The 23,522-nt window shown below is 44.4% G+C and overlaps 2 protein-coding genes across 4 annotated transcripts in view; both read left to right on the top strand.

The window, feature by feature from the left end:
- LOC119224742 (rho guanine nucleotide exchange factor 28-like) overlaps positions 1–5,397 on the top strand; it is a 37,435-nt gene extending 32,038 nt beyond the window's left edge. For all 3 annotated transcript variants that reach the window (XM_062562287.1, XM_037482012.2, XM_062562288.1), the window contains 9 exons: positions 1–192; positions 977–1,108; positions 1,218–1,351; positions 1,419–1,466; positions 1,552–1,632; positions 1,739–1,903; positions 2,797–3,048; positions 3,133–3,466; positions 4,523–5,397. In XM_062562287.1, the coding sequence (XP_062418271.1) occupies positions 1–192; positions 977–1,108; positions 1,218–1,351; positions 1,419–1,466; positions 1,552–1,632; positions 1,739–1,903; positions 2,797–3,048; positions 3,133–3,466; positions 4,523–4,710 (1,526 nt within the window). In that variant the 3' untranslated portion in view covers positions 4,711–5,397. The remainder of the gene's footprint in view (positions 193–976; positions 1,109–1,217; positions 1,352–1,418; positions 1,467–1,551; positions 1,633–1,738; positions 1,904–2,796; positions 3,049–3,132; positions 3,467–4,522) is intronic.
- A 176-nt stretch (positions 5,398–5,573) lies between these two features.
- On the top strand, positions 5,574–6,215 carry LOC134129018 (oncostatin-M-specific receptor subunit beta-like). Its single transcript, XM_062562168.1, has 3 exons — positions 5,574–5,663; positions 5,755–5,909; positions 6,054–6,215. Exons 1-3 carry the CDS (start codon positions 5,639–5,641, stop codon positions 6,213–6,215), a joined length of 342 nt encoding a protein of 113 aa, XP_062418152.1. The 5' UTR covers positions 5,574–5,638.
- Positions 6,216–23,522: the final 17,307 nt, after the last annotated feature.

The raw sequence follows: 23,522 nt of genomic DNA, 5'->3' as shown, positions 1-23,522 counted from the left end.
AGACGCTGTCGGGTCAAGACCAGCTAATCTGCAACAGCCTGGAGGAGAAGTTACAGCTCTATGCCGAGCTCACGCAGTTTACCCTCAGCTCTCCAGAACCCTGTGCACAGCGCCACCTGCTGGTGCCGACGGACCCACGCGGCGAGACGCCGCGACAGGTCTCTGCGCTGCTCACAGCAGCGCTCAGGGAAGGTGAGAGAGGGGGACGAGGGGCTACTGTACGTAGTTAACAAGCCTGATCATGGTTAACATGTATGATTAGTGTTTTAACCTACATGAAAACATTAACCTGAATGCATCTTATTGGCAGACTTTTTCAAACATTGGCCTTCTCCTCGTAAAGTAGCCTGTCTTATTATTAAACCAACTGCAATTCAGTTCAGACCATAGCTTGGATTAAAGATGCAGATATCGTCACTGTGACGTTACCCATCCATTTGTGCATAGCTGTTGCTATCCTTCTTTTATATTTTTGTAAAAACAAAAACACAAGAAGATGGAGCTTAGTACAACCATTCTCTGAATATGACATTTTTCAGGTGGCCGATATTTCACAATCAGCTTTCGTGAACTTAAAACACGTGTTTATGCCATGGTTTTGATGTATCATTCCTAAAGCATTCCATGTCTCATGGTGTATCTTATTTCATATAGGAGCATAGTTTGAGGAACCTCACAGTGTGTTGAAGAAGCTGCCACTTGCTTCAAACACAGATGTAAAATTGAGTTTGTTGTTTGTGTGTCATTCCTTTCATAGCTCACTCCAATTTTATAGAGTGTACATGACTTTTAATCAAATGAGAGGCAGCTTGGCAAAGCTCAGAAGCACATTTATTTGTTTGAATTAAACAATACTTTAGGGAACAACATTAAATAGTTATTTAAACCGAATGCTAAATTGTAGGTTTCTTGTCCTTGTTTGCATGGAAAAATCAAACTTGGCAGAACACTCTCATGGGTTTTGCTCCCTCCGCAGCGGAGAACCTGATCTCCATTCTGCAAAGTGGGGATGGCCTTACCGTAAAGAGTGACGGCTCCCCGGCCCGAGGACCGGAGTGCTGCGGCTACGACAGCCGGGGGAGCAGCGTACACGAGTCTCCATCGGAGCGTGAGTTCTGGCCGCTTGTGCTTAAATTCAAGTTCCTCCCACTCTGCATCGCTCGGTCTTCACCGATGCAGGTGGACGTCGGCGTGACGTTTGCTTCTCGTTGCCGCAGCGGATTACCTGAGCACTCTCAGCATAAGCTCCGCCTCTCCTGGATCAGACGGCGAGCTGGCGGGGCTGGACGGCGCGCCGTGGAGCCCGGCTGTCGAGCTGAGAAGAAGAGACGCCAAAGGGACGCTGTTGAAGGTACAGCCGCCATGATCAAATAAACCTGCATTGTGACTCTCCCTGTAATAACACAGCCTTTCTGTAGGTGGCAGAGAGCGTTCAGAGTCTGACTCAGCTCCTCTACAGTCTGCAGGTGAGGAGGGTCAAATGCGCCGGATGCACGGGGGACAGGGTGAGTGTCTGCAGGCTGATCACGTGTCTCCTCTCTGTGTTGCCAGGCTGCCGTGACCGTCCAGGACAGCTGCTATGAAGTCCAGAGGCTCCTCCTCCTGGAGGGAGAAAGACCTCAGCTCCATCTGGTATCAATCACATGATATCTATACCCAAATAATATTATCTTTACCACACGCATATCAGTGAGAGTTTTTTAGGAAATAACGACCGGAGGTTTCCGTTGTCATCCAGGAGCAGGATAAGCAGAAGAGTGTCGATAAGAAGAAAGAGGAAGTAGAGAAGAGGGGTTTAGAGAGGAAGAAGGAGGAAGTGGATGAGGTCCAGAAGCTCCACGTGAAGCTCAAACAGGTGCAGCAACGTTGGGACAAAGAGTGTCTGGCCAGAGACAAACGACAGGTAGGCCTTGTGCCGACACACTTTCATTTGTCTCAATTCGTCTGCCTCTGCTCGTAGATAACACATCCAAATTCAAGCAGGTAGAGCTAGAGTTAACTAAGGAATGAACTAATAGAACCAGTGAGAGGGATTCATCCGCGTACAACTCTCCCTGATAAGATGGGTTTACAGATGGTTTGTGTTGCTGCCTTTTCCCTTTTACCACAGCTGGGAGATTTTTACTTGTACTTATACCTCACAGGCTTCTTTTCTGAACATCTGCAACACAAATACAACACAAAATTCATAAAATGCAACATGCAACGTATTCTTTCTGATGGGTTTACTGTGAGTAAATCTCTTACTGTGTGTGGGGAAAAAAGAACAATTTTTTCTCACAGCAGGACAATCACAATTTGCAATTTGAATTTGATGAATGGGATACATAAAGGTGTAAAGTTTTAGAGGCCTTGTCTATCTCAGTTTATTCTGCTCACTTTAGTAAGAATGAATAACATTTATATAGGACCTTCTAATCATTTGTATTGTTTTTCACATGTAAATTAACTTTCATATTCAAGCCTAATTTTCATGGTTTGTACACTTTCATATAGCTGTAGGACATGAAATTAAGTAACGTCTGAGGCAGGGCAATAAAAGTGAGGCAGATTAATAACTACAAAGTACAAAAATAGAAATAAAATCATGATAGTCTGCAATAATATGTATGTTTAGTTATGACCCCCTCCCACATTACCTCCCTTCCTTAAAGGGTTAACAAGCAACAGTGCTTTACAACAGCAATACTAGGGAAAACACATAAGTAAGTTATATATTTGGGTTGATCCTTTAACCCTCCATAACCAACCTTTACATGAATAAAAAGCACTGATGGCTCTGAACCATGTCCCCAGTGCCAGCAGGAGAGTGTGCTGGAGCAGCGGGAGCAGCGGTGCCTCCTAGAGGCCGAGCGGCTGCGCTGCGAGCGTGAGGAGCTCGAGGCTCAGCTGCTGGAGTACCAGCAGAGCCTGGAGCGACTGAGGGAGGGCCAGAGGAGCGTGGAGAAGGAGAAGGAGAAGATCGACGCCCAGCAGAGGCTGCTGCAGCGCTGGAGACACCACCGGCAGAGCAGCCTGCCTGTGACCATACCGCTGGATGGGTACAAGGTGAAGGAAGGGAAGCACAAGGTACGCGAATGAACGAAAGCTTAAGAATTCCACGTACAAACGTGTATCGTTTTGATGTCTCAGGTGTCCGGCCACAGCCGCTCGGGCAGCCTGGACGGCAACCTTTCTGTGTACGAGAACAAGGCCACCATGCTCGCATCCCTCCAGCAGAGTCATCCCCCCCGCCGCCGCCCCGCTGACGACAACCAGCAGCAGCATCTGCTCTCTGCCGTGTCAGGACAGAACTGCGGCGCTAACCTGGGCCTGAGCGCCAGCCTGTACAACAGCCTCAACACCCTGCTGAGCCAGGCGCACAGCAAGCCGCCTCCGGATGGTCGCATGTGCCCCCGGCCTCGGAACGACCTCCCTCGGGCCCTCAGCGGCAGGATCAGCACCCAGCAGCAAGGGACCAACAGCGGTAAGTGTGCTCACGCCACCCCCCCACTTTGAATACATTACATTACTTGTCATTTAGCTGACGCTTTTATCCAAAGCGACTTACAATAAGTGCATTTCCACATAGAGATACAAACTCAGAAGAACAAGTAACAAGAAAGTACAATTTTCATCAAATAAGCAGGTTCAAAACATGCCATTATAAGTACAATTTAAGTGCTACAATTTGTTAGTGCTATGGTTTTAGTGTTTTAGTCAAGGTAGAGGCTTAAAGAGGTGTGTCTTGATGAGAGGCTCTCTGCAGTCCTGATGTCATCAGAGAACTCATTCCACCATCTGGGAGCAGGAGAGCGAAGAGTCACGATCTCTCAGTGAGGAAGGAACAGGCAGATGCAGAGCGGAGTGAACGGGTTGGGATGTAGGGTTTCACCATTTCCTGGATGTAGACTGGACCCGATCCATTCACAGCATGGTATGTGAGAACCAATGTTTTGAACTGGATGCAGTAGCCACTGGTAACCAGTGAAGAGAAAGGAGAAGTGGTGTGGTGTGAGAGAATTTTGGAAGGTTGAAGACCAGTCGAGCTGCTGCATTCTGGATGAGCTGCAGTGGTCGAATGGCGGCAGCAGGGAGACCTGCCAGGAGAGAGTTACAGTAGTCAAGGCGGGAGATGACAAGAGCCTGAATCAGTACCTGCGCCGCCTTCTGACTGAGAAGGCCTCGCATTCTCCTGATGTTGTAGAGCGTGTATCTAGAGGATCGTGTCGTCGCTGCGATGTTGGCAGTCAGGGAGAGTTGGGAGTCAAGTGTCACCCCGAGGTTCCTAGCAGTCAAAGTGGGGGTTAACACGGAGTCGCCGAAGTTAACTGTCAGGTCCTGAGCGGGGGAGTTTATTCCGGGGAAGAGAAGTAGTTCGGTCTTGTCGGGGTTGATCTTCAGGTGGTGAGCGGACATCCACTGGGAGTCAGTCATGCAGAGATCCGTGCCGCCACCTGAGTTCGAGACGGGGAAATAGAGAGTGTGCTGCACGCTTGGCATCAGCTCTCCCCACACACCATGTTGTTCTCCCTCTTGGCAGACTTCAGCGTGCCGTTGGACAGGCGCTCCCCGGGTCCCTGGAGGTCAGAGGTCACCGGCCACAGACTCTATGAGGATGGCTACTCCACGTCTCCGTCTCTCACACCCCTCCTCCCCCCCCACGCCTACCTCTCTCTGGAAGGAGAGAACGGGGAGGAGGCATGCGAGGAGAACATTGTTTACCTCTAAGAGCCTGCGGCTGATCTGTGGCTCGCGTGTTTGAGACGAGGAAGTACACGGAGATATGTGTGCCTTCATCAGCGTATGTGGTGGCCATTAATCGTCCTCCTCCTGCCTATTGAAACCGCTGTGCCTTCTGCGGAGCGATAACTTGTAAACTAGCTTTAACGCGCATGTTTTTTGTATGCCCACTGATTCTTTTCAGCATCCTTTGCACTTGTCTGATGGCAGAGGTGCATCCGTCCCCCGGACAATGGGAACCCACAGCACCAGAATTATCAGCAGTGTTTTTACCATGAGCACTTATTGTGTTAAGCCAATGGAGCCCTTCCCCTGATGTCCACAGTGCTGTTACCTCTTATGTGATCTTAAATAATTTGTTTGATCAATATTAAATATATCTATAGTTTTATTGAAAGGCTACCTATGCACAGTGTCTTGGAAGAAGAACTTATATTCCTATTATTGTCATTATTATTATTTCATTCCCTCAAGTGCCAAAAATCTTTCTGTCAAATACTGTACGTGATTTGTGGAAAATAATTGTGTTATCTGTTCATCTTCTTTTATGATAATTTATTGTGTGTAATTTGCTTTGCGCACCGTCAACGTTGATCATCTTTTTGTTGTAATCTCTGTAATCAGATTTGACCTGTATTAATATTGTGCTGTCCATAAAAAACTATTGCACCAAATGTCTGTTTCTGTGTATTTTGCTGTGCGTTTAAAGCAGCATCAGTTTGAGATTTATGCTCCTCTTTTTGTGCAACGCCCCCCCCCCCCCCCCTACATATAGGCAGCCTGCGCATTGCCTTAGAATCGTGGGGCTTTCAGTCTGTGCGCGGCTGTCACTCTGGTTTCACCTTATGCACTAAAGGGGAAGCAGCGATTCACAACACCCTTTATTTACCTGCTATGGTTGCATCTTATCTGTTCTATGGATCACAGGGGAAGCTGCTCGGGTGAGTGTTTGGTGCAACATCTCAAAACATCTCTGAAGTATAAACCTCCTTCCAATGGGCCCTGCATCTCTACGAGCTTTGTGTGTGACAGTTTTGCAGCCTCCGATGGCGAGCATCGGTCCTCTGCAGGCTGACAGCGACGGGCTGAGCCTCTCGCAGAGCTGGCGGGTGAACCACAGCGACTCTGTGGGCCACGTCTACGAGATCCAGATCCTCCGCGCTGGAAGCCATGCTGTCGTTTACGATGTGAGCCACCTGCTGAAGGATCTGGGATCTGGGTTTGGTGCTGTTAAAGGGCTCTGCACAATGGCCGCTTTTGGGTCATTATACTACTTTTAACGGCATTGGCTGTGCTATTGGTGCTTGTTTTTGTTTGTCTTGTAATTCTAGAGAAATCTCAGTTTACCGCCTGTGGAGTCTGATGCTTACACGTGGACGTGGACCCCTGACGTCCCTCTGAAGTGCGTGGATCACTCGGCCAGGGTGCGACAGTTCTACAACCGAACCAGAACGCACATATCGTGCCAAGCTATTTCACCGACAAGATTGTGACAGTGATCAGGAGGTTTCCCTTCCCCTCCACCAATCGTATCCCCCGTCAGTGTTTCTCAACTGTTGCATACCCGATGCTGTTGCATGCTGTTATTTGGCTTGACTAGATATCCTCTTGAGCCTGTTCTGTTATTACTTACTGAAACATGGCTATCGAATGGGGAATATTTCAGCTTAAACAAAGCGGCAACTCCTAGTCATGTTAATAATCATATCCCCCGAGGCACAGGCCGAGGAGGGTGAAGTGGCAGCTAGTTATGACTCCTGCCTTGTAATACATACCTGAGGATGTCCTTGAATTAAGGAAACAAAATCCAGACCTGCGAGAGGGAACGGATCGTTAACAGTGGCACATGGTTACAGCGCTTACAGAGGCCCCTCCCACGCCGACTCACTCTGCATGTCTGTTGGGATGCTGGCCAGGGTGGACGGGTGGAAGGGGACTGCATAGTCGGCCAGCGTGGAGGTCAGGTACGACGGGTCCAGGGCCTGGACGTTGGGCACGCGCACGGTGGGCTGGTAGGTCAGCACTCTGAGAGGGAGGGAAGAAGAGCACACGGTTACTGCTGGAGTATCATTGATCCAGAGAACAGCACACATTTAAAACTGAGGGGCCGTTAGTGATGACCGGAGATGGGCCCCTACTGACCCTGTGCAAACGGGACAAAAGGGAACCCACAGAACGGAATGCCCCCTCACTGGATTTCAAATACTTAAAAATCAGGGAACATGCATTCATTTATTTTGGGATGCAGTGACAGGAAGCCATCAGCTGTGTCACACCAACTTGTCATTTTAGTGCCTGAATGCGCACAGCGGCTCTATTGATGGGAACATACACAATAATGTTATTTCTTAGCCAGAGAGATATGCCACTAACGGTACCACTGTGGATGCATACCCCCACATTTTTTGGCTAAAGAACAGTCAGTGATCTCCAGCTTCTGTGCCTCGTTAAATGTGTTAAATGTGTCATGTACTTGTTGTGCACAATTCATGCTCCTACCCAGATCTGATCCACACTGAATTGACTCTACAAAATGCCATCTATGGAAGTTGCTTTACTCAGATTTCCCCTTCACTCACCGGGCACATTCATTCGAGTGAGACTCGCAGGTAACAAATACGTATGACCTAGGCAGGGTCTAGGGGCCATGTGGGGGGGGGGGGTTATAGACCACTCCCGCCCAAAAGGCAGGTATTTAGGTTTTTGGGAAGTTTTCAAACAACTTTTGCAGTACAGAGCTTTTTAGACAATCGTGTCTACCCCGAGCGACAATGGAACCCTTTGGTGGTGAGTGTTGTGTTTTATTTCTGATTACATATTGTAGTACACATGCATTATATGGGGCGTCGTTTGTAAAATGTTGCACGTTCTAAAATCCTGCGCAGTTTTCGTACATTTAGCGTTATCATATGAATAAAAAAAGCAGGACAATATTCACATGTCACTTTTTCAAACATTTAGAGACAAAATCATGTAAATACATGCAACAACTTTTCCAAGTACAATGTTTGGCAGTAACACAAAGTTGTTAAATAATACATGTTAAATGTAAATGTTAAATGTTATATATAAATGTTAAATATACATATAAATGCTAAATCTAAATGTAAATGTTAAATATAAATCTAAATGTTAAATCTAAATGTACATTTTAAATGTAAATCTAAATGTTAAATCTAAATGTATATCTAAATGTTGAGTTTAAAGGTCAGACATGACGACTGACAATTACAATACTTACGGTAATTCATGCAGCAAGCCAAGATGGCAAGTCCGTATGAATTAGCTCTTGCTATAGAGCAGGGGTACCGCGCACCGCGGCCGTTTCCCACCCCGTAGATCGGACCATCTACGTTCAACTTTATTAACTTATCTAAACTGGTAAGTGAATATTTAACCATGTATTAAATAAACCGTGTCGCCAGTGAAAGATGTACGTTTTTCGGTTGCTTTGTCCAACTAACTTGTCCATGTTGTAACGTTAATGAGCCGTGGATCCGGGTCCAGCTTTGCTTGTGATTTAACGTTAGCTAACGTTAGTCGCTATCAAACTTTAAGGTACGTGATTTAACTGATTTAAATTGAACAAATGGCATTTTATTTTTGATAATTTAAAGTCTGCCCCCGAAGAGTGAGGGTCGCTAAATCTGCCCCGCCTGAGCCCCAACCCATCCGCAAAGTACCCCCACTCAGGCTGGGATGCTGCTCAGACCGTTGAAGATCTGCATTTTGAGTGCGCTAATTCTCACATTTTACGTTCTAAATTACCAATTTATTTCGACCAAACCATAGTGATTGCTGGAGTTTATTAGAACAACCAAAGCTGAATGTAAATTAAAGTGTCTTTGATTAATTAAAGGTAACTTAGCTGGGCTTAGTTTGGTGAAAGAGAAACTCAGGTGTAGGTTGTATGATTGTTAAATTTGAAAATGTATATTAATGTTAACTGTAACACCCTCAAAGACGGCACGTCGGATTTGTCTTGATCCACTTTAATTTGTTCAACGAAGGTGACTGTAAAACATAAAACACACTCATCAGCGCAACAGTGCCAACTGTCGATGTTTTCTCCTGCTGAGAACCGGATTAAGCCAGTTCCGCAGGAGAGAGCTTAGATAAAGCCACCACCGTTCGTCTCGCGCTGCTGCCGCCTGGTGGCAAAACTTGTGTACTGTACATACACGCTTCTCAGTTGATGCATTTTTGTCCTTTCAGGCAATAATCTTGCACTGAGGGCGCAACATAAGCACTCGTTAAAGTGAAGGCTACTGCGTCTTCCTTATCTGAAGTTAGTACTTCCAGTTAAATTATATCAATATTTTCACAACCTAATTTTCTCTGGTTTGTACAGCAGGATGCAGCACTGTTACATTAAAGTAAGACTGAGGACAAACAAGTGATCCAGTCAGGAATAGATCTTGATCTGTGCAGAGGTCATTTTAAAGTAGAGCTGCAACTAACGATTATTTTAATAATCGATTAATCTGTCGATTATTTGTTCGATTAATTGATTAATCGGATAAAAAATATTAAAAATTTAAAAACATTAATTTCCAGCCCTTTATTGAAAAATAGAACTGACAGTGCAAAACATTTAGAAAGTGCACAAACAAATGGACTAACACAAAAAACATACACATATCGCATGATGTATTGTTGATATTTTTGATTTCAGAAGCCTTGATCTCACAGACATTGAGCGAGTGCCAGACCTGGTGAGAGACAGCGTGTCTGTTGTTATTAACCAAGCGATCGCTGAAGTGTCTGAAGGCAGCGTTCTCTATGTTGTATTACGTGGACCTTCGCTGGCTAGCGATGTGCAAGCAGTTCACCGAGCAGACGACTCCTACAATGTAGATCTGATTATGGAGCAAATTCCCCAAGTCGTGCAAAGTAATGATGACTATCGGACGACGAATTGGAAACTGGTCTCAGTGGCAGGAAATAGAAGTGGCCGCACAGGGTGGCGTTTAAAACTAGGGAATGTCCCTTATGATCAGATATTATCAAAAAAGTTCGGCTTCTGTACACACCAAACAACAGGGATAACAATCGGTTTCTCTTTGTCTATCAGATTTTAACATCCCAGACAAGGACACACGTTATAAATTAAGATCTGCATTACAACTACACAACTCGCTGGATTTCGACCCCAAACACAAAGTCTCATTCGCCGATGTAGGTGTTTTTGAAAGGTATCTGGGATTGAAAATCATAATCTTCCATCACACTGCAGGACGTAAACGTCTGCAATGCCTCAAAACACACGACACACCACACCCTCAGACAGTTTGATTGTAAATAAGACAGGCTTTTTTGGGGGCTTCATATGTGTGTCCGTATTGCTACGAGACATATGAGACACGGATGTACCACAACTGTGCAACGTCTCTTATACAACAGTGTCGAACAAGCGCAACCAAGACACAGAAATGCGTGATGGGTGAGGACGAGCACAAATTCTTCAAACAACCCATTGAAAAGGAGCCTCAAACAGCATATTGTATGATTGTTTGAGACACGATTTTATGATGGTAATCACAAAGCAAATTATGTATGTGCGATGGATCTCGAGAGGAACAAATTTTGTTTCAGCACTTTGAAATGTGTGGACAACTTTGTGAGCCGCTATAGGAGGCCAAAATACAGGGGTTATACATTCATAGCCCACATTGCATCTGGTTTCCATAACTATATCGTGCTGACGGGAGGGGCGCTGACGGTGGGACCGGTGGCGGACCGCGAGTTCGACATATGTGACCTAGACAAATAAATGCACGTATTCCGCCGGAGATGCGAACAAGTTTACTCTGCGATCTCCTTAAACTGTCTCTGCTCTGCGAATGCGCGACGACACATTGAGAGTGCATTGTGGGATTTGTAGTATTATGATGCGTGCAATATACCGGCGGGCCAGCTCTAATAGTAAATATATTTTCATGCAGGCCAAAGATTATTCATTCACGGGCCGGATGTGGCCCGCCGGCCTTGAGTTTGACACATGTGACGTAGAGGTGATGTAGAGAGCTTGCACCATTTATCGCGAAACATTCTTAGAATGTACACGGCTTGACCCTTTTTCTTTCACCACGTTGGCATCGAGTTGTATGGGTGTGTTCAATACATTGTTTCTCCCCAGGGACACTGTGGCTCTGACACATGAGGGGGCCTACACAAACCAGAATAAAACATATTCTGATGTTTCCATGTAGTGGCTTTAATACGTATCCCACACGGAGAATATGGAGATCGGACATGCACTCTGCCACGGGGAGCAAAAGTTTGCTCCGTTCTATGTGGACGGTTATAATTCGGAAACAAACACGTTGTTTTTCCACGGGTGTTTCAAATGTCACGTACAGAGCAACATGAACCTTGTCACCAAAGTCCCGTATGGTAGACAATACAAGGCATTTATGGATAAAATGGATGCCCTGCAAAAACAACATGGTTTGAATGGCCTCATTAAAGCTCTCCAGCGCTTTTGTTCAGGCATTTATGGCCACATACAAAAAGTTTGAACGTCTGGATCCCAGAAAGGCCCCCCTTGGTGGGCGTACAAATGCTATGAAGTTGTACTACACGGTCTGCGATGATAAAAAAAATCAGATACTACGACTTCACAAGTCTGTACCCAACTGTAAAGGCAAAAAAGCAGTATCCCGTCGGACACCCCCAGATTATCGTCAGGGATTTTGAATCTATCGATAACTACTTTGGGTTCATAAAGTGCACGGTGCTCCCACCCCGAGGCCTGTTTCACCCCGTCTTACCGTACAGATGTCACGGAAAGCTCATCTTCCCCCTGTGCGGATTGTGTGCTGAAACTTTGAACCAAACTCGTGAGTGTACTCACAGGGAGAGAAAGTGAGAGAGAACTGTCTGGGGTTTGGGTCTCCTTTGGAGCTGCAGAATGCTGTGGAAAAGGGTTACCGAGTTGTGTCTATCAATGAAGTCCGGCATTTCCCCGACAAGACAGACACATTGTTTAGAGGTTATGTGAAGACATTCATGAAATGAAAACAAGAGGCGTCAGGCCATGTCAAAACACAGGCCGATCGCGAGAAATACGTTGCAGTCTATTTTGAAAAGGAGGGCATTCAACTAAACCCGGACAAACACTATTTCATTTTGTTTAAAAACCTTAGGGATAAATATCAAATTACTCTAATGGCCAGACAGATGTTTGCCGGTAATACAAAAAAAATTGTACAAGCATTTAATGATGCAGCGTACCCCGCCTATGGTTATCGCCTCATCGCCAGATTGTAAAGCCATGACGCCCGAACACTTGACGCTCAGAAAGGGTTTGCTAACAGAACAAGAAGTGGTGTATTTACCTAAAAAACTAAAGAGGTAATACAGAATGTCGTCACGCATGCGGAGGAATTTGACTGTTAAAATTAATATATAAAGTCATTGTGGCTAATGCAAACAGTTTTATTACCGCGCTGTGTGACATCGCCCTCAACGTGTTAAGAGGTATTCCCTTGACCGACAAACAGTTTGTACTTTTGAAGAAGAAGAATCTCATCAGACTGGTAACCGATAAAAAGATCAGACTTGACTAGAAGTAAAAGACGCTCAGACGGGAGGGTTTTTATCACCGTTATTAGGCGCCGCAATTCCTTTTATTCGTCTCGTCATTCGCGGGAAATAAAATGGAGCATGCTCAAAAAATGTTTCTGGTCCCCCTGCACCAGATTGAATCGTTAAAGCAGCAGCAACACGATCAGCGCAGCTCCATAAGACATGCCCTACAATATAAACTGGATAAAACCATGACCGATGTATTGAACCAACCTGACACAGACATGTATGAAAAGGCCAAAAAATATGCCGGTATTTTACAAAGCTACTTGTCTGTGGTGCGACAGGGCGAGCGAGAGAAGGGTCACTACCTCCCGATGAAAGCAGCTCTGTCTCAACACCGGTCGCCTCAACATACGTTGATGAAGGGCTCCGAAAAGATGTGATTTTGAGGAATGTCATACGACACAAGTAGGAAACATGCTGAATGCATTTTAAATGCTTTAAACCACTCAAAAAATGTCATATCCTGGACAGACATGGCCGAGATTATCAATAATCAAACGATCAAAGGCACACACGTGTATGATTTTGGTGAAAGGTGTGACGGCACCCTATAATGTTTTAGACACTTCTAGACACCTGGGGTGTAGGTTTTTTTTAAAAACTGGCTGATATTAACATACCACTATCTGCTATTATTACATTACATTACTTTTATCCAAAGTGACTTACAATAAGTGCATTTCCACATAGAGATACAAACTCAGAAGAAAAAGTAACAAAGTACAATTTCGTCAAATAAGTAGTTTCAAAACATGTTATAGAAAAGTGCCATTATAAGTACAATTTAAGTGCTATGATTTGTTAGTGCTACGGTTATCCCCAATACCCAGGTCCGCAGGTCTATAGCTGAATATAACGTGGGGGCTGACCTCTGCAGGCCTCATTCAGTCCGAGGTCTGAGTAGTCGCTCGACAGCACACCCTTTAAGACACCAAAGACCAAAAAGGCTAAATCTCATAAGCTTATGGGCAATTCCAATTTCAAAACAAACTGTAATTAATGCCTGTTATTTTTTGTTTTGTCACCTTTAAATATACCTGATGCTTATTATATTGTTTTATGTCACTTTTGAATGAATTGAACTATTTTTATTATTTGTGTTGTGCCAAGAATTTAATGAATAAAATTATTAATGCTACTGATTCGAAAAATGTCTCTACTTTTTTCATTTCAATCATTGTTACAGGACACCACAAATAGATCTGTTTTCTTCTTTACAGAAAGGGTTGTGCACTGCTTAATTTAGTATACTGGTCGCTGGTTACTATATTTGCTAACAGAAGGAAGCTTTGTTCTAATCCCAGTCAAACCCCTTTTTAATGGTAAACAAAAGAGAGATTTCAAAATAGTCACTCATTTGACATGAAAGAATTTGAAGAGTCTACATGATATGTCATAGCAGTTTAACATTTAAAGGATTGCTCCATTATCATGTCACAGGCAACTGAGCAATCAAGCCACATGGCAGAAGTGGGATTTGAACCCATGCCTCCAGTGGAGACTGCGACCTAAACGCAGCGCCTTAGACCGCTCGGCCATCCTGACGGAAAACAAAAGAAATTGGTGAGAGTTATAGATCATATCTTTTAATGCATTCCATACAACACTACATCGCACTTTCTTCATCACAGAAAGGGTTGTACACAGCCAGATGCAGTGTACTTGTCGCTGGTGACAATATATGCTAACAGAAGGAATCTTTGTTCAAATCCCACTCAAACCCTTTTCTAATGTTAAACAAAAGAGAGACTTCAAAATTGTCAAATATTTGAAGAGTCTACATGATATGTTGCGGCAGTTTAACATGTAAAGCATTGCTCTGTCTACATCATCATGTCAAAGGGAACTGAGCAAGAAAATCAGATGTCAGAAGTGGGATTTGAACCCACGCCTCCAGTGGAGACTGCGACCTGAACGCAGCGCCTTAGACCGCTCGGCCATCCTGGCGGAAAACAAAAGAAATTGGTGTGAGTTATAGATCATATCTTTTAATGCATTCCATACAACACTACGTCGCACTTTCTTCATCACAGAAAGGGTTGTACACAGCCTGATGCAGTGTACTTGTCGCTGGTGACAATATATGCTAACAGAAGTAATCTTTGTTCAAATCCCACTCAAACCCCTTTTTAATGGTAAACAAAAGAGAGGGAGAACATGACGACTCCACACAGAGAGGCCAACGAGCAGAGTCAAACCCACGACCTTAGTGCTGTGAGGCGACAGTGCTAACCACCACACAACACGACCAAAAGCTGGGGTAGAAAGGGGGGGGGTAATGACTGTCACACAGTCTCACAGACTGTCTCACACTGTCTCAGAGACTGTCTCACAAGACCTCCCGCCACACGAACAGTTTCTTCCCTTCGGCAGTCAGGCTCATCAACAGAGCCCGGGCCCCCTCTGACTGACTCTGACTCACATGTTCATTCATTCACTGTGTCACTTTCACTTGTCACTCGTCACTTTGTTCAGCTGGTGCACTTTATCTTTATTTTTATTTCTAATTTTATCTTATCTCCTCTAACTTACTAACCCATAGCTTTAGTTTTTAGCGTACTCCCCCATAGCTTATATTTTATTATATTTTATATTTGTATCTTATTTGGACTATGTCGTCATTATTATACTGTCTTCTGTCATGCACCTACCGCCAAGGCAAATTCCATGTATGTACTACATATTATGGCAATAAACGTTTCCTGATTCCTGATTCCTGATCCTGATTCCTGAGGAGGAGCTCGGCCCTGCTGGAGAGGTTACCACGATAACATGGGGAGAAAAGTTAATTAATGAATATAAATAAATAATCCTGGTCCGACGGGATGTGTTACCACCAGTTGTTGACAACATGCACATTCGTTGCTCGTGGCTTTGTTATATTGATATTCAAGTTAGCTGTTCGCTGACGTTAGCTTAAAATACTAGGCTATCATTAGCTGATGTGTATGTAAAAGGATTAAAGGATTGCTGAAAATATAGAAATGAGAAAGACTGAAAATAGTCTTGGGACTTTAGGAGGAAGCCGGAGTACCCGGAGAGAACCACAGGGAGAACATGACAACTCCACACAGAGAGGCCAACGAGCAGAGTCAAACCCACGACCTTAGTGCTGTGAGGCGACAGTGCTAACCACCACACAACACGACCAGAAGCTGGGGTAGAAAGGGGGGGTAATGACTCTCACACAGTCTCATAGACTGTCTCACACTGTTATAGAGACTGTTTCACACAGCCTAACTGACTGTCTCACAGTATCGCAGATTCCTGAGGAGGAGCTCGGCCCTGCTGGAGAGGTTACCACGATAACATGGGGAGAAAAGTTAATTAATGAATATAAATAAATAATCCTGGTCCGACGGGATGTGTTACCACCAGTTGTTGACAACATGCACATTCGTTGCTCGTGGCTCTGTTATATTGATATTCAAGTTAGCTGTTCGCTGACGTTAGCTTAACATACTAGGCTATCATTAGCTGATGTGTATGTAAAAGGATTAAAGGATTGCTGAAAATATAGAAATGAGAAAGACTGAAAATAGTCTTGGGACTTTAGGAGGAAGCCGGAGTACCCGGAGAGAACCACAGGGAGAACATGACGACTCCACACAGAGAGGCCAACGAGCAGAGTCAAACCCACGACCTTAGTGCTGTGAGGCGACAGTGCTAACCACCACACAACACGACCAGAAGCTGGGGTAGAAAGGGGGGGTAATGACTCTCACACAGTCTCATAGACTGTCTCACACTGTTATAGAGACTGTTTCACACAGCCTAACTGACTGTCTCACACTGTTATAGAGACTGTTTCACACAGTCTCACAGACTGTCTCACACTGTTATAGAGACTGTTTTACACAGCCTCGCAGACTGTCTCACACTGTCTCAGAGACTGTCTCACACTGTCTCACAAGACCTCCCGCCACACAAACAGTTTCTTCCCTTCGGCAGTCGGGCTCATCAACAGAGCCCGGGCCCCCTCTGACTGACTCTGACTCACATGTTCATTCATTCACTGTGTCACTTTCACTTGTCACTCGTCACTTTGTTCAGCTGGTGCACTTTATCTTTATTTTTATTTCTAATTTTATCTTATCTCCTCTAACTTACTAACCCATAGCTTTAGTTTTTAGCGTACTCCCCCATAGCTTATATTTTATTATATTTTTATCTTATTTGGACTATGTCGTCATTATTATACTGTCTTCTGTCATGCACCTACCGCCAAGGCAAATTCCATGTATGTACTACATATTATGGCAATAAACGTTTCCTGATTCCTGATTCCTGATCCTGATTCCTGAGGAGGAGCTCGGCCCTGCTGGAGAGGTTACCACGATAACATGGGGAGAAAAGTTAATTAATGAATATAAATAAATAATCCTGGTCCGACGGGATGTGTTACCACCAGTTGTTGACAACATGCACATTCGTTGCTCGTGGCTCTGTTATATTGATATTCAAGTTGGCTGTCACAGACTGTCTCACACTGTCTCAGAGACGGTCTCACACAGTCTCACACACTGTCTCACACTGTCTCAGAGACTGTTATATTGATATTCAAGTTAGCTGTTCGCTGACGTTAGCTTAAAATACTAGGCTATCATTAGCTGATGTGTATGTAAAAGGATGAAAGGATTGCTGAAAATATAGAAATGAGAAAGACTGAAAATAGTCTTGGGACTTTAGGAGGAAGCCGGAGTACCCGGAGAGAACCACAGGGAGAACATGACGACTCCACACAGAGAGGCCAACGAGCAGAGTCAAACCCACGACCTTAGTGCTGTGAGGCGACAGTGCTAACCACCACACAACACGACCAGAAGCTGGGGTAGAAAGGGGGGGTAATGACTCTCACACAGTCTCACAGACTGTCTCACACTGTTATAGAGACTGTTTCACACAGCCTAACTGACTATCTCACAGTATCTCAGAGACTGTCTCACACAGCCTCACAGACTGTCTCACACTGTTATAGAGACTGTTTCACAAAGCCTCACAGACTGTCTCACAGTATCTCAGAGACTGTCTCACACAGCCTCACTGACTGTCTCACAGTATCTCAGAGACTGTTTCACACAGCCTCACAGACTGTCTCACACTGTCTCAGAGACTGTTTCACACAGCCTCACAGACTGTCTCACACTGTTATAGAGACTGTTTCACACAGCCTCACAGACTGTCTCACACTGTCTCAGAGACTGTTTCACACAGCCTCACAGACTGTCTCACACTGTTATAGAGACTGTTTCACACAGTCTCACAGACTGTCTCACACTGTTATAGAGACTGTTTTACAGAGCCTCGCAGACTGTCTCACACTGTCTCAGAGACTGTCTCACATTGTCTCACAAGACCTCCCGCCACACAAACAGTTTCTTCCCTTCGGCAGTCGGGCTCATCAACAGAGCCCGGGCCCCCTCTGACTGACTCTGACTCCCATGTTCATTCATTCACTGTGTCACTTTCACTTGTCACTCGTCACTTTGTTCAGCTGGTGCACTTTATCTTTATTTTTATTTCTAATTTTATCTTATCTCCTCTAACTTACTAACCCATAGCTTTAGTTTTTAGCGTACTCCCCCATAGCTTATATTTTATTATATTTTTATCTTATTTGGACTATGTCGTCATTATTATACTGTCTTCTGTCATGCACCTACCGCCAAGGCAAATTCCATGTATGTACTACATATTATGGCAATAAACGTTTCCTGATTCCTGATTCCTGATCCTGATTCCTGAGGAGGAGCTCGGCCCTGCTGGAGAGGTTACCACGATAACATGGGGAGAAAAGTTAATTAATGAATATAAATAAATAATCCTGGTCCGACGGGATGTGTTACCACCAGTTGTTGACAACATGCACATTCGTTGCTCGTGGCTCTGTTATATTGATATTCAAGTTGGCTGTCACAGACTGTCTCACACTGTCTCAGAGACGGTCTCACACAGTCTCACACACTGTCTCACACTGTCTCAGAGACTGTTATATTGATATTCAAGTTAGCTGTTCGCTGACGTTAGCTTAAAATACTAGGCTATCATTAGCTGATGTGTATGTAAAAGGATGAAAGGATTGCTGAAAATATAGAAATGAGAAAGACTGAAAATAGTCTTGGGACTTTAGGAGGAAGCCGGAGTACCCGGAGAGAACCACAGGGAGAACATGACGACTCCACACAGAGAGGCCAACGAGCAGAGTCAAACCCACGACCTTAGTGCTGTGAGGCGACAGTGCTAACCACCACACAACACGACCAGAAGCTGGGGTAGAAAGGGGGGGTAATGACTCTCACACAGTCTCATAGACTGTCTCACACTGTTATAGAGACTGTTTCACACAGCCTCACAGACTGTCTCACACTGTTATATAGACTGTTTCACACAGCCTCACAGACTGTCTCACACTGTTATAGAGACTGTTTCACACAGCCTCACAGACTGTCTCACACTGTCTCAGAGACTGTTTCACACAGCCTCACAGACTGTCTCACACTGTTATAGAGACTGTTTCACACAGCCTCACAGACTGTCTCACACTGTCTCAGAGACTGTTTCACACAGCCTCACAGACTGTCTCACACTGTTATAGAGACTGTTTCACACAGCCTCACAGACTGTCTCACACTGTCTCAGAGACTGTTTCACACAGCCTCACAGACTGTCTCACACTGTTATAGAGACTGTTTCACACAGCCTCACAGACTGTCTCACACTGTCTCAGAGACTGTTTCACACAGCCTCACAGACTGTCTCACATTGTCTCAGAGACTGTTTCACACAGCCTCACAGACTGTCTCACACTGTCTCAGAGACTGTTTCACACAGCCTCACAGACTGTCTCACACTGTCTCAGAGACTGTCTCACGGTGTCTCAGAGACTGTAACAGACGACCATCAGCTTAAAGGCAGTTTGTGTGTAAGAGCTTCTGTGAGCGTAGTCTGCCAGGTGACTCATAGTCACAAAAGATTGTTTCAAGGCATGCTGAGGTTTTATTCTTGTTTCAGCATCGGAATTGAGCAACATTTGAATGAGATTTAAAAATGCCCCCGTGTCTTTAAATTCAACCTCGTCAATTGCATCTGAATAGATATCTATTGCGTCAGCCAAATTTCCGACATCGTTGAATCGCCACATTGACAATGGCAGTTGGTTATCATTTTGCTTCTTGTACTCTTTTGGTGTCTTTAGTGTCCATTGTGAATTGTCAGAGCAGTGTTTTCTCTTGAAATACTGGTTGGTGTATTTTCCAGCATTTAGCAGGTGGTCTTGTGGCTGACCCAGCAGACAACAAACAGTTTTCATTACGTCGTATGTTGATTCTCTATTGAAGATATCCTGGCCAAAAAACAGAGATGCCAAAACACATCCCAGTGCCCACATGTCAATGGCTTCTGATATGGGGAGGCCCAAGGTCACTTCTGGTGCTCGGTATGCAGAAGGTTGAATAATCATTCCATCCCATACTCTCCAGGCTGGCATGGCCAAACCAAAATCTATTAATTTAACTCTGAAGGGCTCATCTTGGTGGTTGACGAGCATAATGTTGTTAAGTTTCATGTCTACGTAAAGGAGGCCGATACTCTTCAGGGCGTTAAATGCTTCAAGTAGCTGATGAGTTATGGGACGGATTTCATTAAGAGTCAATGGTCCCTCTCTCTCTACCATCAAATCGTAAAGGCTCCTGTCTAGCAACTCAAAAGCGATGCAAGACATGTCATCAACTATGAAACTGTCCATGAATGTCACTAAGTTGTTTTTCTCTGGGTCAAGGATGCTGAGCTTTTTCAGGATCTTTACTTCTTCGGTGTAATCATTAACGTCTTTGAGAAACTTTATGGCCAAATTCTCGTTTGTTTTCAAATTGACGCACTTGACTACTTGTCCAAAATCTCCTTCTCCAACAGTCTCCAATACTTTGTATTGTACAGACTTGTTGCAAAGCAAGGGACGCTCATTTTCCTGTGATGGTTCCAGTGAGGTTGGAGTTACACAGTTGGGTTCTGTGCAGGGTGTTTCCTCAGGCTTGGAGTTGTCAATGTTTGAGGAAACATCTCTTGAGTGAGTTGATTTCATGTCGCTTTTGAGATCAGTGAGATATTCACGACATTCGTCTGAATCACACGCAGGGCAGACGACCATCAGCTCAAAGGCAGTTTGTGTATAAGAGCTATCGTGTGCGTAGTCGGCCAGGTGACTCATAGTCACAAAAGAATGTTCCAAGGCATGCTCAGGTGTTATTCTTGTTTCACCATCTGAATTGAGCAACATTTGAACGAGATTTATAAATGCCTCTTTGTCTTCAAGTTCATCGTCTTCAATTGCATCTGAATGCCTATCTACTGCGCGAGCCAAATTTCCAATACGGTCGAATGGCCACGTTGACAAATGCAGTTGTTCATGATGTCCCTCGTTGTACTCTTCTGGTGTTTGTAGTCTCCATTGTGAATTGCCTGAGCAGTTTTTTCTCGTAAAATAGTGGTGAGTGTCTCTTCCAGCATTTAGCAGGTGGTCTTGTGGCTGACCCAGCAGACAGCAAATAGTTTTCATTACGTCGTATGTTGATTCTCCGTTGAAGATATCCTGGCCAAAAAACAGAGATGTCAAAACACATCCCAGTGACCACATGTCAATGGCTTCTGATATGGGGAGGCCCAAGGTCACTTCTGGTGCTCGGTATACACAAACTTGATGAATCCTTCTTTCCGCCACTTCGGAGGCTGGTATGGCTATACCAAAGTCAATTAGTTTCACCTTGTAGGGCTCATCTTTGTGGTTGATGAGCATAATGTTGTCAAGTTTCAGGTCTTGGTAAATGAGGCCAACACTCTTTAGCGCGTTTAATGCTACAAGTAGCTGATGAGTTATCGGACGGATTTCACTAATAGTTAGATCCTGATTCTCATTCATCAAATCGTAAAGGCTCCTGTCTAGCAACTCAAAAGTGATGCAAGCCATGTCATTAACTATAAAACTGTCCATGAATGTCACCAAGTTGTTTTTCTTTGGGTCAAGGGTCCTGAGCTTTTCCAGCATCTCTACTTCTTTGGCATAATTCTTAACGTCTTTGTGAAACTTTATGGCCGTATTCTTGTTTGTTTTTAAATTGACACACTTGAGTACGTGTCCATAACTTCCTTCTCCAATATAGTCCAAAACTTTGTATTGAACAGACTTGTTGCAGAGTAAGGGATACTCCTTATCCTGCAATTGTTTCAGTGAGGTTGGAGTTCCACGGCGGGATTCTGGGCAGTGTGCAAGGCTGGAGTTGTCTATCTTTTGAAGAAACACCTCTTCAGAGTCAGTTAATTCCATGTCGTTTTCGGAACTGCTAAGATATTCCTGACATTCGTCTAAATCACACCCAGGGCAGACGACCATCAGCTTAGAGGCAGTTTGTGTATAAGAGCTTCTGTGAGCGTAGTCTGCCAGGTGACTCATAGTCACAAAAGAATGTTTCAAGGCATGCCGAGGTGTTATTCTTGCTTCAGCATCTGAGTTTAGCAACATTTGAAGGAGATTTAAAAATGCCGCTGTGTCTTCATGTTCAACCTCATCAATTGCATCTGAAAAGATATCTACTGCGTCAGCCAAATTTCCAACATGGTCGAACCGCCACTTTGACCATTTTAGCTGGTTATTATTTTCCTTCTTGGACTCTTGTGGTGTCTTTAGTGTCCATTGTGAATTGCCAGGACGGTAAATTCTCTTGAAATACTGTCGAGTGTTTGTTCCAGCATTTAGCAGGTGGTCTTGTGGCTGACCCAGCAGGCAGCAAACTGTTTTCATTACATCGTATGCTGATTCTCCCTTGAAAATATCCTGGCCAAAAAACAGAGATGCCAAAACACATCCCAGTGCCCACATGTCAATTGCTTCTGATATTGGGAGGCCCAAGGTCACTTCAGGTGCTCGGTAAGCACAAGGTTGCACAATTATTCCTGCCCTCACTTCGGAGGCTGGAATGGCCAAACTAAAGTCAATTAATTTTACCTTGAAAGGCTCATCTTGGTGGTTGACAAGCATAATGTTGTCAGGTTTCAGGTCTGTGTAAAGAATGCGGAGATCCTCTAGCATGGTAAATGCCACAAGTAGCTGATAAGTTATGGGGCGAATTTCATTGAGAGTCAATGGTGCCTGTCTCTTCACTACCAAATCCTGAAGGCTCATGTCTAACATCTTGAAAGCGAGGGAAGTCAGTGGACTATGAAACTGTCTGTATTGACTTGGTGAGTCCACTGTGCTTCTTCAAGTGGTGGGAATGGAATGGGAATAACATCAGTTGGATGTGATGTCATCAAATCGACCACATGATCGAATTGAACTATGATACGTCAACAAATGGACCACGTGATCAAATGGACCACGTGATCAAATGGAACCACGTGATGTCAGTTGTGTTGGTGCATCTCTGGCGAATCCCACAGGACTATGACGGTGTCTGAAGGGGCAGCGTGTGTGATTCAACTTTTTCACAGCTGTAGCTATACTAAGTTGATTGTGTCGTGATCTATTTTAGTATAAGCGGCGAATTATTTTCGTGGCGTTGTTAAACGCCTCACCGTGCAGCACTTTTTCGTTCAATTGAATAGTTGCTTAGACGTTGTTTAGCGTCAACGTTACCTCTATTAGCATTAGCTTAGCAGCTAACCTTGTGACGTCTTCCCTCCCTACCTCTCCTGCTCCTGTTCTTGTTCGGTGTGTCATATGTTTAGCTATTCCTCTGCCCCCCTTGCGGATTATGGTACATGTAAGACGTGTAGTATATTTGATAGGTTGGAGGCGAGGCTTAGTGAGTTAGGAGCACGGCTCCGCACCATGGAGGCTCAGTCAATAGCTGCTGAAGTTAACCAGCCATCTCCCGTAGTCGGTGCCGACCACGTAGACGTAGCGTTCGCTCTCAAATGAGCAACTGAAAATATTTTGGATGGCCAAAATGCCGAACTCAACTATGCCTGCTTATTTCTAGATAAAAAGCAGTAAATGTCATTGTTTTGACCGCTGGTAAGCGTGTGTTATTTGGCAATTAAAAGGTGAGTTTAGCTTTCAAAATGATCATTTATTCAAATAGAATTTACAAAATGTGAAGGATTTGACTCTTTCAGTCACATTAATAACATAGCATTTTGAGTTTCATATACTATTGAAACCAGCATTTTGTTAGCTTTCTAAAGACATCACATCTTTGTAGCCAAAATGA

Source organism: Pungitius pungitius, chromosome 5 (genome assembly GCF_949316345.1).
Source record: "Pungitius pungitius chromosome 5, fPunPun2.1, whole genome shotgun sequence".
NCBI lineage: Eukaryota > Metazoa > Chordata > Actinopteri > Perciformes > Gasterosteidae > Pungitius > Pungitius pungitius.
Note: the sequence above shows the minus strand (reverse complement) of the source record. Positions and strands in the feature narration are given on the sequence as shown.

What these genes read in the sequence shown, in the direction of transcription:
- LOC134129018 (XM_062562168.1), top strand. Translation starts at nt 5,639, where the DNA reads ATGGATCACAGGGGAAGCTGCTCGG. An exon ending in TCACAGGGGAAGCTGCTCGG is followed by an intron (nt 5,664 to 5,754) that starts GTGAGTGTTTGG and finishes TGTGTGTGACAG; the next exon opens with TTTTGCAGCCTCCGATGGCG. An exon ending in GCCATGCTGTCGTTTACGAT is followed by an intron (nt 5,910 to 6,053) that starts GTGAGCCACCTG and finishes TTGTAATTCTAG; the next exon opens with AGAAATCTCAGTTTACCGCC.